The 15,167-nt window shown below is 39.3% G+C and overlaps 1 protein-coding gene and 1 long non-coding RNA gene across 2 annotated transcripts in view; one reads left to right on the forward strand and one right to left on the reverse strand.

Annotated features, from left to right (window-relative positions):
- LOC124057782 overlaps window positions 1-15,167 on the forward strand; it is a 1,110,263-nt gene that overhangs the window by 946,919 nt on the left and 148,177 nt on the right. The window lies entirely within an intron of this gene.
- arhgap25 (Rho GTPase activating protein 25) lies at window positions 1,352-13,000 on the reverse strand. The gene is made up of 11 exons (XM_046386264.1): window positions 12,635-13,000; window positions 9,535-9,737; window positions 7,315-7,402; window positions 6,764-6,877; window positions 6,412-6,616; window positions 5,342-5,474; window positions 5,094-5,179; window positions 4,770-4,891; window positions 4,076-4,230; window positions 2,303-2,838; window positions 1,352-1,788 (listed from the first exon to the last, which is right to left on the reverse strand). Exons 1-11 carry the CDS (start codon window positions 12,696-12,698, stop codon window positions 1,587-1,589), a joined length of 1,908 nt encoding a protein of 635 aa, XP_046242220.1. The 5' UTR covers window positions 12,699-13,000; the 3' UTR covers window positions 1,352-1,586.

Consider the following 15,167-nt stretch of genomic DNA (forward strand, 5'->3'; position numbering starts at 1 on the left):
TGTGGATTTATGAAGGCCAGATTTGCTGTTTTTAGACTGAGCTTTCTAACAGACAATGTTTTGAGCTGACATCCAATATCCAGATTTTATGATTTTCATATGCGCTTACCTCAGTGTACCATGTAAAATCTGTTCTGCTTAAGAGGTTTTTCTTTTATGAAACTAACAAATCAGTCTTACAAAATATAGTATATCGACAGTGGCATTAAATTTTTGCAGTGGAACGAAACCTAAATTATGATCATGATGAGTGTGTAAAAACAATTGCCTTTTACACATCCAGAGAAATGCTAGGATTCATTTATCATGTTTTTGGCCCGTTCACATCAACAATTCACTTTCTGTTTGGCTCAGCAACTCTTAGTTATAACAGCTAAATATGTCACTGTATTTACCAGCTAGTCACTATCTTTGCTAGCTGAGTGGTAGGCAGGCAGTGCAGTTTTTTTTCTGAAAAGTGATATCTGCTGGAAATAACGTTGTTAAGAGAGAAGCAAAACAATTAAGCTGAAAAATGTAATACTTAAAGTATGGCCTGAAAGACATTCATGCTCCATAGCCCAGAGGTGGACAGAAATGCTGGGATTGTTTCTCAGGGACAATTCTGGGTTTGCCACTGTGAGCAACCCCTCACATTACAGAGAGTCATTTGAGCTTTGTTAATATAAAAATATTCATTGGTGCAGCTTTAGTTAAACAAACTGCATTCTCGGGGGTGAACAAAAGTGACATCTGATTTTCTGCCATGCTAGCAAGCAGCAGCACAGTCAGTTTTGACAATTTCATTATGGGGTTCATTACTAAAATTAGTGCTCATGTTCAGGTTATTTAGTGGTACCGAACAAATATACTAACTCGCTACACTCAGAAGGTTAATAATATACTTGTTAAACATCAGAAAGTTAGCTCATGTTAGCTCCTTTCAAATCACTGCTGTGCTTATAAGCACAAGCTCACAGAGCTGCAGTGCTGTAGAGTTATTAATCAAGACCTGATGTGTCAGTTTAACCCCGACAGCCAGTGGTGGAAGAGGAATTCAGATCTTTTACTTAAGTACAAGTATAAATACCATAATTCAAAAATACTCTTTTACAAGTGAAGTTCCTGAAATCAAAATGTTTAACAGAAATACTTTATTTTACTTTATATGCTTTATTAATTTACTACTGAAATGAAGCAATTTATTTCATATATGACACATAGTATTTGTACCTTTAATTAATTAAGTATTGAGTTCAGCTGACCTTTGATCAAAGAATAATTTTCTGCATATTCTTTATAACAGCTAAAGAGACCAAGACAGGTCATATACAATTACATAACTCCTGCAATAAGGAGGAATAAACTCGTGTTATGTTTAATGTCTTTAATGTGAATAGTGGTAGTCTATTCTTGACAGACTATTTTCTATTCATAGGCACAAATGAGCTAATAATTTATCTTCAGGACAAAACAGGGCTCAAATTGAAACAATTCAGTGTTCCACTGGAGGACAATAGTATTTCCCATAACCAGTCCATGTGAGATTAGCTTTGTTGACAAAAAAAATTCATAAATCCATATACCAGTGAGTCTGAAAATGACTATTAAGTGGGAGCTTGTAGCTGTCTGGCGAGGAACTGCTGAATGTCTCTTTGCAACTCTTTGTTGCGTCGCTGGGCCTCATCTCGGCTGCGCTCAGCATTTCTCAGACAAATTTCCAGAGCGGCCACATGGCGGTGATCTACCTCCAGAGCAGACTGGAGCTCCGCTACTTTGGCCCTCAGCTCCTTGTTCTCCCGCTGCAGACTGGAAGAGACAGCAAGACATACAGGGTTCATATACATGGTAAAAAATCCAAACAGCAACTTACTCTATTCTGTGTTCATCATTGCAAAAACAAATGAATCAAACTCTGGCATTTTTTTCATGTGGCTGAATATGAAACAAAATCAGATGTCAAAAGACAATTTCTGCATGTGTATGCAAGTCAAAGGTACCGCATGCCTTGAGGAAAAAAAAACAGAATTTTCCTTTAAACTTTTCAACGGTTTTGCTAAAACTTTTGAAATGAAGGACCGCATGCTCCTTAGAATACACTGAATACCTGAAGGTTTTCAAGCTAAAATATTCCTGGAAAGATCATTTTTACATTACAGTTTCACCTGACAACATTGTCAAAGCTTAAATTTTGTGGTAATTAATTACGTTATCAATGTTATTATGTTAAAATGTATAGCAAAAAAAGTTGTGCCACATGCAGGTGTAGTCAGGGTCTGTCTGGTGTGTAGTGAGGGGCGAGGTAGTCTCTAGGATTTCTTACCTTTCTATTATCTGCTCGCTGTCTTTCATCTGCTCAGACCTGCTGTTGACCTGCTGAACTGAAACACTCACTGTGAGGTTCCCTTCACTCTTTTGATGAGATAACACTGGAGCAGGCCGGGAATCACTGTTAGGTTTTTGGTCGCCAGTAGTAGAAGAACCTGTATTGTCACTTCCTCTCCTAGCTGTTAACCTATCCTCTCCTTCCTTATTATTGATCTGAGACCCCCCGAATAGTGAACCTGAACTCCGAAGCTCTAGAATCTTAAAAATATCCTCAGACAATGTCCCACTTTTCTCCTCCACGCTCTCCTGGATGCGACTCCATCGGTTGAGGGCATCTGTCTTGGCTGCCATCCCAGTGAGGGGGCAGTTGAAGGTGGGCAGAGTCTGAGTTCTTTTGCGGGGACTTCCAAGCCAGTCATCTGTGGAAGGTGAGAGAGGCGCGTTTTTAGAGATTAAGTTTCCTCTCTCTGGTCCCGGGCTGTCATTGTCCTCCTCCTCTTCTGGAGACTCAGACAGAGATGCATCAGCCATCTGAGAGAGAAAAAAACACAACAAAAAAAACCTTGAAGATTAATTACAGAAGATATATATGTGTGTGTGTGTAGCATTATATAATATATTCCGATATTTATATTAATAGATAATGATTTACTAAATCATAAATAATCCCTGGGTTTAAAGGCAGAAATCTTTGATTTGATGAAGCTATGAAGCCATATCCATTCATCCATCCATTTGAAACCAGTTTGCAGAATTTGTCAGTTGCTGTTTGTAAACACACCATTCAAAAGTGCAGTAAGCAAGAAAAACAGTTCATTGTTGAGTCTCATTCCCATGTAGGCAGATGGCCTGGGAATGAACCTTAATCAGCTATCTTTCTTTAAAATCACTGATTCTCACAAACATCCTGAGCACAGGGCAAGTAAAGATGCCCCCCACACCTTTAGTGGGTGGTGATGATTGAGAAGGATTAATATTTATTTTTTCCCATCTTGGTAACCACTAATGTCTTAACAAACTAGTGCTAAAGACAAATGAGTCAGCAAAGTTTTCAAAGTAATCAGTAAGTATCAGAAACTTGTGTTTTTCAGTGATGTTGAGACTCAATCCTGAGACATTAACATTAGAATTTAGTGAAAGCATATTCCCACAAATCACATTTTATGTAGCACACACCCAGGTATTGTCAGCATTAGCACCTCTTCCAGGAAGTGCTAATTCTACAGAATTGGAAATGCCTTCTCTTTTATTGGTTTAATCTTGCAAAGTCAGTTAATCATTTTCCTTCTGAGAGTTAGATGAGAAGAAATCAATACCACTCTCATTTCTGTCCATTTTACAAACAGTTTATGATTGACTTAGCAGGAAGACTAAAAAATGGGTTAATACCTAGACAAAAGCTAGCTCTCCAAAAAAGTATGCTAACAAATTGTGTTAGCATAACAGAACCTCCAAAGCTCACTATTAACACATCATATAGTGTTTGTGGGATAGGCTCCAGCTCCGCCGCGACCCTGACAGATAAGCAGTATAGAAAATGAATGGATGAATGGATGTAATTAGCACAGCCATATGGCCAACTTTCACCTTGGGTACAAGGCAACGTATTGTTTTATGGATATGCTGGCATGTGCTCTTTTTTTCTGTTGCTCATGACCTTGTCCTGTTTTTAGGTCCCATTTTGGTGCGTGCATGAAACCAGACCATGCCATAAAAACAGGACATTAAAGATACAACAGAGACTTCATATGAGGTCAGCTCTTCGTACCTCTGCAGACTCCCAGCCAACAAAGCTTCGGGGAGTGTTCTTCTGGCTTTCAGGCTTCTTTAAGGGGGGGGATGGAAGCACGTCTTTGGAGAGAGGAAACAGAGTCTCATGCTGCCTGATCATCTCTGTCATCAACTTTTGGATCTGAGGAGTCGCTGCAAAGAAAAACAAACACTAATGTGAAAAGATTGTGATCAGAATGTCTTATCTTTAGGTATTTGTGCAAATTCTTGATTCACTTTCTACAGTCTTATGACCTGAATTACTGTTTGTTGTTTTTACTGGTAAAGTAGCAGCAGCAGCACTGCTGAGACAGTTGGTGAAGTTTATGGAATCGATGACATAGCCCATGTTTTTTTGCTACTTCCCCAATACCACATAAAAGTATCTAAATGAGACATGACTCCCTAACTTGTGAGGTCTTTTTGTAAAAGGCTGTTTATTCAACTAAATATAGTGTCTAAAAAAGAGAAGGATGTAGTCATGTCACAGAATTGCCACATGTCATTACTGAATAAAACTGGTAGTCACACATCATTTGGATTCAGGGTGGTTTCCAGATACTGAGCAATACAGTTTTTACTACCAGCGCAGAGAAATAGATCATATGATTAGCTTGTTTTGGACCAGAGTATAAGACGTATAATTTAAATGTCATATTGGTTCAGGACAGCTTCAGTGTCAGCATTCTCACCCTTCATCACAGTGACAGGGTCTTCTAGCTGAGGTTTGAGCAAGTTGATCCCCATGACTGTAGCCAAGTTCTCCACATTCATCTTATTCACGTTAGAGTGCAGCTGCACCTCAAACAAAAACCTGTTAAACAATACAATCAGCATAGTTAATAGATACAGGTCAAACTGCTGATGCTTTTCACCAGAGGGCCTTTGTAGGATCTGAGAGGTGCACAGTGTCTTGCTCAAGGACATGCTAGTGAGCAAGTATCCTTCTGTTTTTCCTAATCTATCTAATCATCCTCTCTGGTCCCATAGTGCTTTGAGTTCCCATCTCTACTCACCGGCAGACATAACTGAGAAGGTTGTAGTTGACTCTGGGGAGAATAGCGATTTGTTTCTCCAGCTTTTCCCAACCCTGAGCAAGAGACTGAAGGACATACACACTCATAATATCACAGGGGCTCTTCTTCATGTACATACATACACACACATATTTACATAATATTATGGGGTTTTTTTGTTTTCATTTTTTCTGTTGGGTTTTTTTTTTTTTTTTTTGGTTGTTTTTTTACAATAAAATAAAGCGCACCTCTGTGCTACTGGAGTCCAGCATGTTGGTGCAGTCCAGAAAGTCTTGGTACTGAGTCCAGGGCACCACAGGCTCAGGCAGCTCACGCAGGTACAGTTTGAGCAGTGATGCCACTGTGTGGACATCTGTGTCACTGCAGGCAATGACAAATATCCAATGAACATCCACTTAGTGTACAACATTTAAACCTAGAACAAAAGCCCTTCACCTGGCTTAAATCTAATAAAGCATTCACTGTATTCTAGACATACATGTGTAATAAATTACTGTTTTACTATAGTTTTACTATTTTGTGTTTCTTATTAATTGTGGTCTTCAAGTGTCTAGGCTAAATGTCCATGACCTTTTTCCATCTTGACCGATGACTGAAAAGCATTTGCATCGTGGGATGTAGTATAAACAAGATCTTTTTTTTTTTACACGGTCCTGTCAGGTTTTACCTAGTTTGGGACATTTTGAACATTTAAATTGTGCAGCAGGCTTGGATTCAATTTTGTTGTTAAAGCATCTTTCAGTAGCTCTTGCTGGCTGCTCCTTGAATCTGTTCACGCTGCATTACAGTCAAACAAGCTAGGTGAATAGTTAAATTCAGCAGTGCTCTGTAAGAAGAGTCTGCAATGTTGAGTAATACAGGCTTCCTCCTGAGTGCTTGACAGAACAGGATGTGGTACACCTTCAGCTCTAAGCAGACAGAAATCTGTCAGCCACTCTGCATCTCTCTCATCTCTCCTTGCTTTCTCAGAACAAAAAAAAGCTGATGATGTTTTAATTGATTGAGGGTTTGACATTTTTCTCCTTATATAGCAGTGATCTTCTTAAGGTCATACCTTTACCAACCAGCTTTCAAGAGTGCTTAAAATGATTTCCAAGGACAATTTTTGTTCTTGTTAGTTATCATCTGTGCAATCCACTGATATGATGAATACATCATTTTATACTTAGTATTTCCTGTGCATTTCAAAATAACATTATTTCATACATAGTGCATACCATGCACACATACACATCACCTCTATGACAGTTGTGTGAAATCAGATGTGGGTCTAGCCTGTATAGAAGGAGGGCATTACCTGGGAAAGGAGGGCCTCTCTCCTGCATCAAAGGCGTCTCGGAACTGTTTGACAGCATTGTCCTGACCCGGAAGGCGGAAGATGCCCTCCTCATTCAAGCCATGTTCTTTGATGAACTCCACACACTTCTGCACCAGGATTGGAACCATGTGAGATCCAAAACGTTGCTCATATGTTACTGTGTCCATGAGACTCTTTCCAAACACTGCAGAGAGGCAGAGATGTAAGAAATGATATCTTAACTATAACTATAACCATTCCTTTCATTTCTAGAAAGAAATCTACCGGTACTCACACAGGACAGTGTCCTACATAACCTCAGTTTCCTTAACAATATACAATTTTACTAAACCTCCACTTGACGGTACTCCAATCACCCTGCGCAGAGCGCGAACCCACTCCTCCATGTCACTCTGGGAGTTTGCCATGAACACATAGGGACATCGCTCTCTGTCTCCAGTTGTACCTGTGAAATGATTGGTAGTTGAAACATAGAAAAGAAAAACTTTAGTAGGACAGAGACATGTCCGAAAAAATGTGAAATGTACATAAGGATTTCCAGAACAGATTGAGATTGGCCTCAGTTCTTGCCAGCCTCTGACTTTCTTTTACAGGTAAGTACTGTCTTACACAGACACCTATCAGAAAGAAATAAAAAACCAAATTTGCAAATAAACACATCATTTAAAAATGATGGAATTCAGAAGGGATGTTTTTGTCTACAACTAATAAAGAACAATGAATAAGACAAAGAAGACACAAAGCAAGGAAGAAAAGCCATCAAAAGACAACCCCAATGTATCGCTGCTGCATACAAAATGGAATTTAGGTGCTGGAATAAACATGACACGTAAGACCTAAACTCAGTTTTGCTCTCTTTAAAGGGGTTAATTCCATGCTTACGTGGTATGATCTCAAAGAGGTACTTCCCAGGGTCATCAGAGCTGAGAGGAAGTTCATTAACTTTACTGAACCGCAGCTGGATGATTCCCTGAAGAACAAAAGGAGCACAAACACAAATCTTTTTTTGCTTAAACTTATCATTATCAAATAAATATTGATTGTACAGTGTCATTTGAAAAATGACACAATCTGCGTTTGTATTGATTTGCTAAAGCATTACTGTTTTCCTATCTGCCACGAGGCAGGATTTTTCATAGAAAAATGAAGGCTTGATTTGCAGCACAAAGGAAGCATGTCTGTCATGCACAAGCAAAACAGGAACAGGATTTGTAGAAACTCTACAAAAGAAAAAGAACCCCCCTTACCACCGGGATCTAAGAAGGTTCAAGGCTGGCACTGATTTGGCATTCTAGCCTGGATGCTAGCAGTAACCACGTTGCTAATGTTACAACTAACTATTGCTAGCTGGAAGAAAGCCAGAATAAAAGATAAAAACATATGTTTGATTTTGGCTGCTAGTGATTAGCAATCTGCTTTTCCTTACAACACCTGCAGAAGCAATAATGTCACTTGGTAACGCTAGGCCTCAGCGGGTACACTATGTAGACGAAGTATTGAGACTCCTCACTGTTTGACCAAGAGGGACTTTAGTGCCATCACATTCTCAATAAATAGACAGCTTTGCAGTTATAAAAGCTTCCACTTTACACTAGATTTTAGAGTGTTTCTGTGGGAATTTTTGCCCATTCATGTAGTATCACAATCTCCATTCCAGTTCATCCCAAAGGTGTTGGATGGGGTTGAGGTCAGGTCTCTGTGTGGGCCAGTCAATTGTCTTTATGGACTTTGCTTTGTGCACTGGGTCACAGTCAAGCTGGAATAGAAAAGGACCTTCCCCACATATTTGGAAGCATAGCATCATCCAAAATGTTTTGGTATGCTGAAGCATTAAGATTTGCCTTAACTGGAAGTAATACAACACCTGAATTCAATAATAAAGAGGTATGACTGGGTACTTTTGCCTGTATGAAGTATTTTCACTGCAGGTATAGCACAGTGTGTTTTATTGTGGCAAAACTGTATCACATAAAGTTTTTTATCAAAGCGAATGATCACTTCTAATAATCATTTGGTTTAGGGTCTACTCACGGTCTGTGAGTTCACTATGCACATAACAGCAGTACATAATACAGTATAGTTTATTTTCCAGTTCTCCATGTGTGCAGCCCACTTCCTCTATCTCCCATTCTCCACCCATAGTCCCCCTTGTTTATTTCTGTGTTAATGCCAAAAGTGGAAATGACTGTCAGACTTTTAGAGGAATCCTTGATCCATGATTCTGTGGCTTTTGAAGCCTGTCCATCAACCAGATGATGTGAGGAGTCCACGACAGGAGGCTATAGTTATTTTTTCACATTTTCATGAATGTTCCTCTAACTTCCTGTGTTACTACCACTAAATTATAAACAGGAAGTAAATCGGAAGGAAGGGAGGAAAACAAACGCATGTAAGAAGAGAGGTGAACAGAAGTCAAACTTGCTACCAAGTGGTCTTATCACATTTTATAACTTAAATAATAAGGCCATGGTTTTGTTTATTTGTTTATTTTTTTATATATATTTTTAATGTTTTTAAATAAATCTAACCACACTTCCTACATAGATGGTTGTAGCACTATTTATATGTACTCACCTCAGAAATTACGAATTCAGAACTGGTAATGACAGTATTGCAGTGTAATAATGTTGTTTGGGGCATTTGCACACACTTTGCATGACATGTAAGGAGAGGAAGAACATCTTGTGTTTGTCCACAGAGACAGATCTACAGCACAGTATCAAAGACTGTAGCTGGATGATTGTTTAGTGTGTCTTTCACGAGGATTCAAGCATCATTTGTTTTGTTTACAGGAAGTTTGCAAAGTTAGCCACACAGCCAGTGTGCTTGTGGTGTTGAAAGGAAACCACAGTGGCCAAACACTGAATTAATCTATGAATATCAGAGATATTTAAGGCAGAAAATGCTGACTAAATATGTACCACTAACTAGGTTATTGTAGTCTTTTAGTTTTGGAATATTTTCTGGCATTTGTATGAATGGCTTTGTAACTAATGTACACACAATGTTTATTGCAACAAATGACCAAAAGAGGACAGAGTTCCATAATTAAAGCAATAGGATTCATAAGGGCTAAAATAAACAAAATTTCCAGTGTCTCACCTGAACAGTGGTCTCCTTGTCATCTTTATGGTATGTCAGAGTGCTTCCTCTCAACACAAAATAACGCTGCTGCCAGTTCTTGACTAAACTCCTCTGTTGTTTCTTGAGCCAGCCGGCCTTCAGCGGTCTCTCCATGTGCCTGGAGGAGCGTGGTGACCCTGGGCTGGTGCCTCCCTCTCCAGGTATCACACTCTTGGATCGTGCTGCCAAACAACACGAGAAAGCATCAAGTCTCAGGAAGAATAATGCCCAAGGCCCTGTGTCACAGCCAGAGCTGTGTAACATTACTAAAGCATCAACACTATACTCCACTGCAGCAGGGCACTTCCTCTTTTTTTTTTTTTTTTTTTTAATGATTATGCATCAGCCTATCAAAGTTGAGGGGCCTCCTTAGTGCAACCTATTTTTAATAGCAACCTATACAGTTTCAGGCCGGAAGGAAACTGCTGGTTTGAGCTGACCAATTTCCTGTGAAAGGTAAATGAAGGCAGGTGATTGTTCCACACAAAAAGCACAGCGGTCTGTAAGAGACTGGTCACCAAACAATAAGCTAGAAAGGTCAGTGATTAAGTTCTGTGTGTCCTTAAGTTGAAGTGAAACTAACACATTCTATTTTGAATGTTTGAAAGTTTGCGACCCTTGGCTGGTGTTTGACAACCTAGACTTCTATGCTTGCGAGAGCCATGATGTTATGGTTAAGTGGAATGATGAAAGAACAGAGGCAGATGTCTACATTGTTGAGAGAAGACAGAGTCAGATGGAGACAGTCTGAGTAACATGCAGGGGGATAGGCCTGCAGAGATAGATGGATTGAGATTCAGCCCACTTGCTCAGTTGTTCTTAAATTCCCCGCGTCCTGTTAAGCAAGATGATAAAAGAGAAGAGAAGCAGAAGAGCTGCTCTGGGGTAAACAGGAAGCTGACACATCATTGCCAGAGGGACAGCGACACTTTGAAGGTCTTCACATAGAGGTCTGACAGTCCTTTGGTCTAACTTCAATGGCAATAGCATCACCCTCCCGTGATTAGTGGAAAGTTAAAATGCTTTTGAGGAACCCTGAGCCCACACACAGAGGCCTGAAAGTCACACCACACCCTCAGCTGACAAACACAGATCGCGCAAACTGGTCTTATTTCATGATAAGCCTACAGTCTAACAGCACGTCAAAGCTGTGTTCAATGACCACGATCAAAACAAAATTACACCAAGATTTGTATCATACATAATGGGAACATGGCAAACAGTTCTGTGTTCCCTGTAGAATGTCGTTAGAGTCCCATGATGATTTAAATACTCTTTCCAATATATTAACACAAAGAACAGAATAAATTACTGGGTAAAATTGAACATACACATATGTCCAATGTTCCAGCATTCAACATATGCGCTCTTCCAGGGTCCTCTGTGCCCAGGGTTAGCATTAGGAATAGGGTTTTTACTTAAACACACTATATATGAGAGTTAATGTTAGGATAGTTAGGATAATGTGAAATTAGGGAAAGTGGGACCACAGAAACTTGAAAACCTGGGAAAATAGGACCCAGGAAAAATAGAACCTTGAGAAACTAAGACCCTGGGAACAGAACTGTGGGAACATAGATATGCTCCTGCTGCTGATTGGAGCTTTGTAATTATCCTACTAGACGGACATGAGAACTCTAAAGTAATCTAATTCATTTTGTTACCACTGGACAGAGCAGACCAGCTGTTTCCTTCAACTCCAGTCTCTAGCGTTTATGTTACGATAAGCTAACCAGCTGCTGAAGCTTCGTTTTTAGGGTACAGCCATGACAGTGGTATTGATCTTTTCATCTAACTCTCCAACAGAAATAAGCATATATTCCAAAATCAAACTATTCTTCTTAATCCTGCATGAAGAAGCAGATAAAGGGTAAATTCAAGTCAGGACAGAGTAGTTTATCATATCTAAATCAACATCCACTCCTGTACACTGACAGATTTGTGATTGTTCTTTCAAATCTTCATGAAAGGACATATGCAGTATGACTGTGCACACCCACATATTACTCATACGTCCTATAGATACGCAGTTACATGTGGGCACAGCTACATACAGACACAAAGTCAGAGCTCTGCAGAAACTGAGCTCTTGCATCAGTTTCCTGTTGAAAGTCTTTGTCACTGCAGTCCCACAGAAAAAAGTCTCTCATCTGTCATAGTTTACAACTCATCACAAGGTAAAAGAACCAGGAGGGGGTCATCAGCTTTCAGGAAGTTATGCTTTTATACTAAAGTAAGAGCATGGTAATGATATTCAATTGCAATAACTTCCTTCCACTGTGCTGAGCAACCAGTACCAGTGATTGTACTGGTGATAAGGACAGCACTGTAAAGAATTTAGCCACTCTCTGCTTGTGTGCAAACCCTGTTTTTCTGATTGTTGCAACTGTTGTGCCATCTGAGCCTGAGAGGAAACAAGGCATGCTATTGCACTGATTCCTCCCTATACAAAGCACAGTGGTAAGCAAGGCATTAGTAAGTCTAGACCGTTGTACAGAAGCTTTAAAATAGATGACTGCACATAGTTTTGCAAACATGCACACAAAGACATGCACAGACATAGGTTGGTCAACATCTTATAAAAACAGTAGGAGTTTTTATAAGATGTTTAAAATGTCAAGCTATGTTTGAATATAGAAGCAATTAATTCTGTATTAGCGATTTGTGTTTAAACTTTGATTACCATCACTACATAGCAAGCCGTCACAACATGCTGATTTATTTTTCTATAAAAAATATCACATCATCTTATGGTTTTCACTTCAAAGATATGATGGTATCACAAATATTCTGTATAACCTACCCCATGAATAAATATGCATAAAAATTGTAGTCTTGAAGATAAATTAAAAAAGCTTCACTGTCTGCTATGTGAATACACATTTTATACTCCATAAAGTACAATTCCTGTTTTATGGAAAATGAGAAATTATATCTATTTTATTGTATTGTATGTTTTCTAGTTGGTAACATAAGCTAAATCTGTAAAGGGCCTGAACTGGGAGGAATGAAAGCTCTGCACCCACACTACTGACACTACTGACTACTGACAGTGAACGCAGCATAGCCACCCACTTACCTATTCGAGCTGTCTCAGCCTTGAAGGTGCTGAAGTCCCAGTTGCGAGGTAGTTTCAGAGACATGGTCCTTATGTCCTTAACTCATATCACCGGTCAGTGTTTCATTTCACACATAGCTGGAACACATACACACATACATTGACACACACTCAAACACACAAAGTAGAGATATCGCAGATCACACTTCCTACTTCCTGTGTGTTAATCTGTCTTCTTCTTTTTTCAGCCCTTCAAAACACGTTCCCTCATGTTAACTGTACTTCCATGTTCATACTTGTTCTGATAAGACTGCTGTACAAATGGCCTCCAATCTGATACACTGAAAGGTACTAGGCTCCTCATGCAGTGGGGAGTTTCAAATGACTAATTTTGACTGGTGTCATCACCGTTGTCTTCAGAAAGGAAATGGTTTTCACCTCCTGGTTTTCAGTCCTTCGGTAAGCATGGCACTTCATAGCTCAGGCTACCACAGACAGAATTAGTGTTTACAAAGATGGGTCTCTAGTCAAAGCTTGAGGTATGTTGAGTCTTGAATACAGTATCAACAAAGTTTGCCCATTCTTGATCTGTTGGGATAAGTAAACTAAATGTTAGTTAGTTAACTAAATGCCTACTTCAAAATGGGGAAGAAGATCAAGAAAGAAGAAACCAGGTCACACACAGCAACACCAAAGGATTTTTTTTTATATAGCTTTAATTTTCTGTGAACCAAGGCAAAGCACATTTCAGCATCAAAGAGTACAACTTTACTCTAGACAAATGTACAACTCAACACAAATCATTGCACAGATTAAGAATAATGCACTGAAATCATACAGCATTATAAGAGAATTTTTAACCACAAAATAAAATCCACAGAGGGGAGCCTACAGTACACGGGAATGCTCACAACTCCCATACATTCCATATAGAGGGTCCTGGCTGGCCAGGATTCATAACAGCAAAGCAAAGTGGCACTGTGTTGACTAAAAATGGCACAGAGGCGTTTCCTGGGTGCCTTGAAACAAAGGAAAAATCTTTTTAATAGTTTTATGTTTATCCCTTATATTCTGCCTCCCCGTGAGCAAATCTTAACTTTAGGATCAGTGGAATGTATCAAACAGCAGTAACAAAGGGTCAAACCCTTCTGCTCAGAAGCAGCAACAGTGTTACACCTGATCAGCCGAGCACTGGAGCTCCAGCTCCCTCTAGTGGCTGTCTGTCACACCAGACACAAACCTGGCAGTACGGAGCTGGGGGGCTAAGACCTCAAACATCAAACCACCACAGAGGCAGAGAAGCCCTAGAAAAATACGCACATCTACGAATGCTGAGACACCCACTCTTCACGTTTCTGTTCCTTTCTGGAAGCTTCCTGCCTAAAAGTAGACGATGCAATGCAGAGACACAAGTATGAGTGCTGCTTCATTTTGCATTGCAGCAAAGAAGGTGATACACGAAAGCTACCAGGAAGAGCCTAATAAACACCCAACTGCACTAAAGTCACAGCAAGAACAGACAGAGAAAATACATCTCTGCTACCTCCATAGTCTCTCACCTATATGGCAATAAAACTTTAAATATTCCTCTAAGCAAAAATATTCAACACCCAACATGTTTCTAAACATCTTAAACGTAGGATATAGCAACTTTGAAAAGGTTTGATCTGCTTACAGTAAATAAAATAAATACTTTAAGAAAGATAAAAGTGTAAGAAAGGTTGGGCATCAAGCGAGTCGAACCAAAGACATGAATGACATGACATCAATTAATATATGAATGGACTGACATTCGAATGAGAGGAATACGTGTAACGACTCTTGGTTTATACAGTGGTTCATTACATCTGAGAAAACACTGAAGTCAGTGACTGCCATAATGAATGAAAAGCTAATTTTGAGTTACAAAAGATTATGTCCTTGGTTTAAATGTATAAACATAAATCTGAGGATACTGATGAGAAGAATTTTAAGGAGGCAAACTGTTTCCAAAATGACCCTGATTAACAATAAGTTTCTAAGCTGTTTATTGTGATTAGCACATAAACACTAAGAGACTGACCTTCACACCCCTCCTGCCACACTGACCACAGTGTGAATGTTCATATTGCTGTTTTCTCCTGTAACACCAGGTGCAGAAATGGTTGTGCATGGGTTACACCTGTCACACAGATGTATATACTATAGGTCAATGCCTGTGGTAATCCAAGCAACTTCCTCATACTTCATTTGGCTTTAACTGAAAAGGAGAAAGCAATTCCTTTTTTCTGATTGGACAGAAACAAGATGATGAATGAGGTGATTGGATGACTAATGAGTATTGCTGTCTGGTCAGAATCGGACCCACATACACAAAATATGTTTGCTGTAATACCTAGAGAACTCGATAGCACAACAAGCCAGAAACACTTGGGACTGATAACCATTTGCAGTTTTACTAGGTCACACCACTACACACACTATATAAGCTGTGTGTTTTGGAATCTTTTGCAAATTTTAAGCCCAAGTCAAACACAAGTTATTTTACTTGTTCTAAACAAAAAACGGTTTACAA

This window comes from Scatophagus argus, chromosome 4, assembly GCF_020382885.2.
Source record: "Scatophagus argus isolate fScaArg1 chromosome 4, fScaArg1.pri, whole genome shotgun sequence".
NCBI lineage: Eukaryota > Metazoa > Chordata > Actinopteri > Scatophagidae > Scatophagus > Scatophagus argus.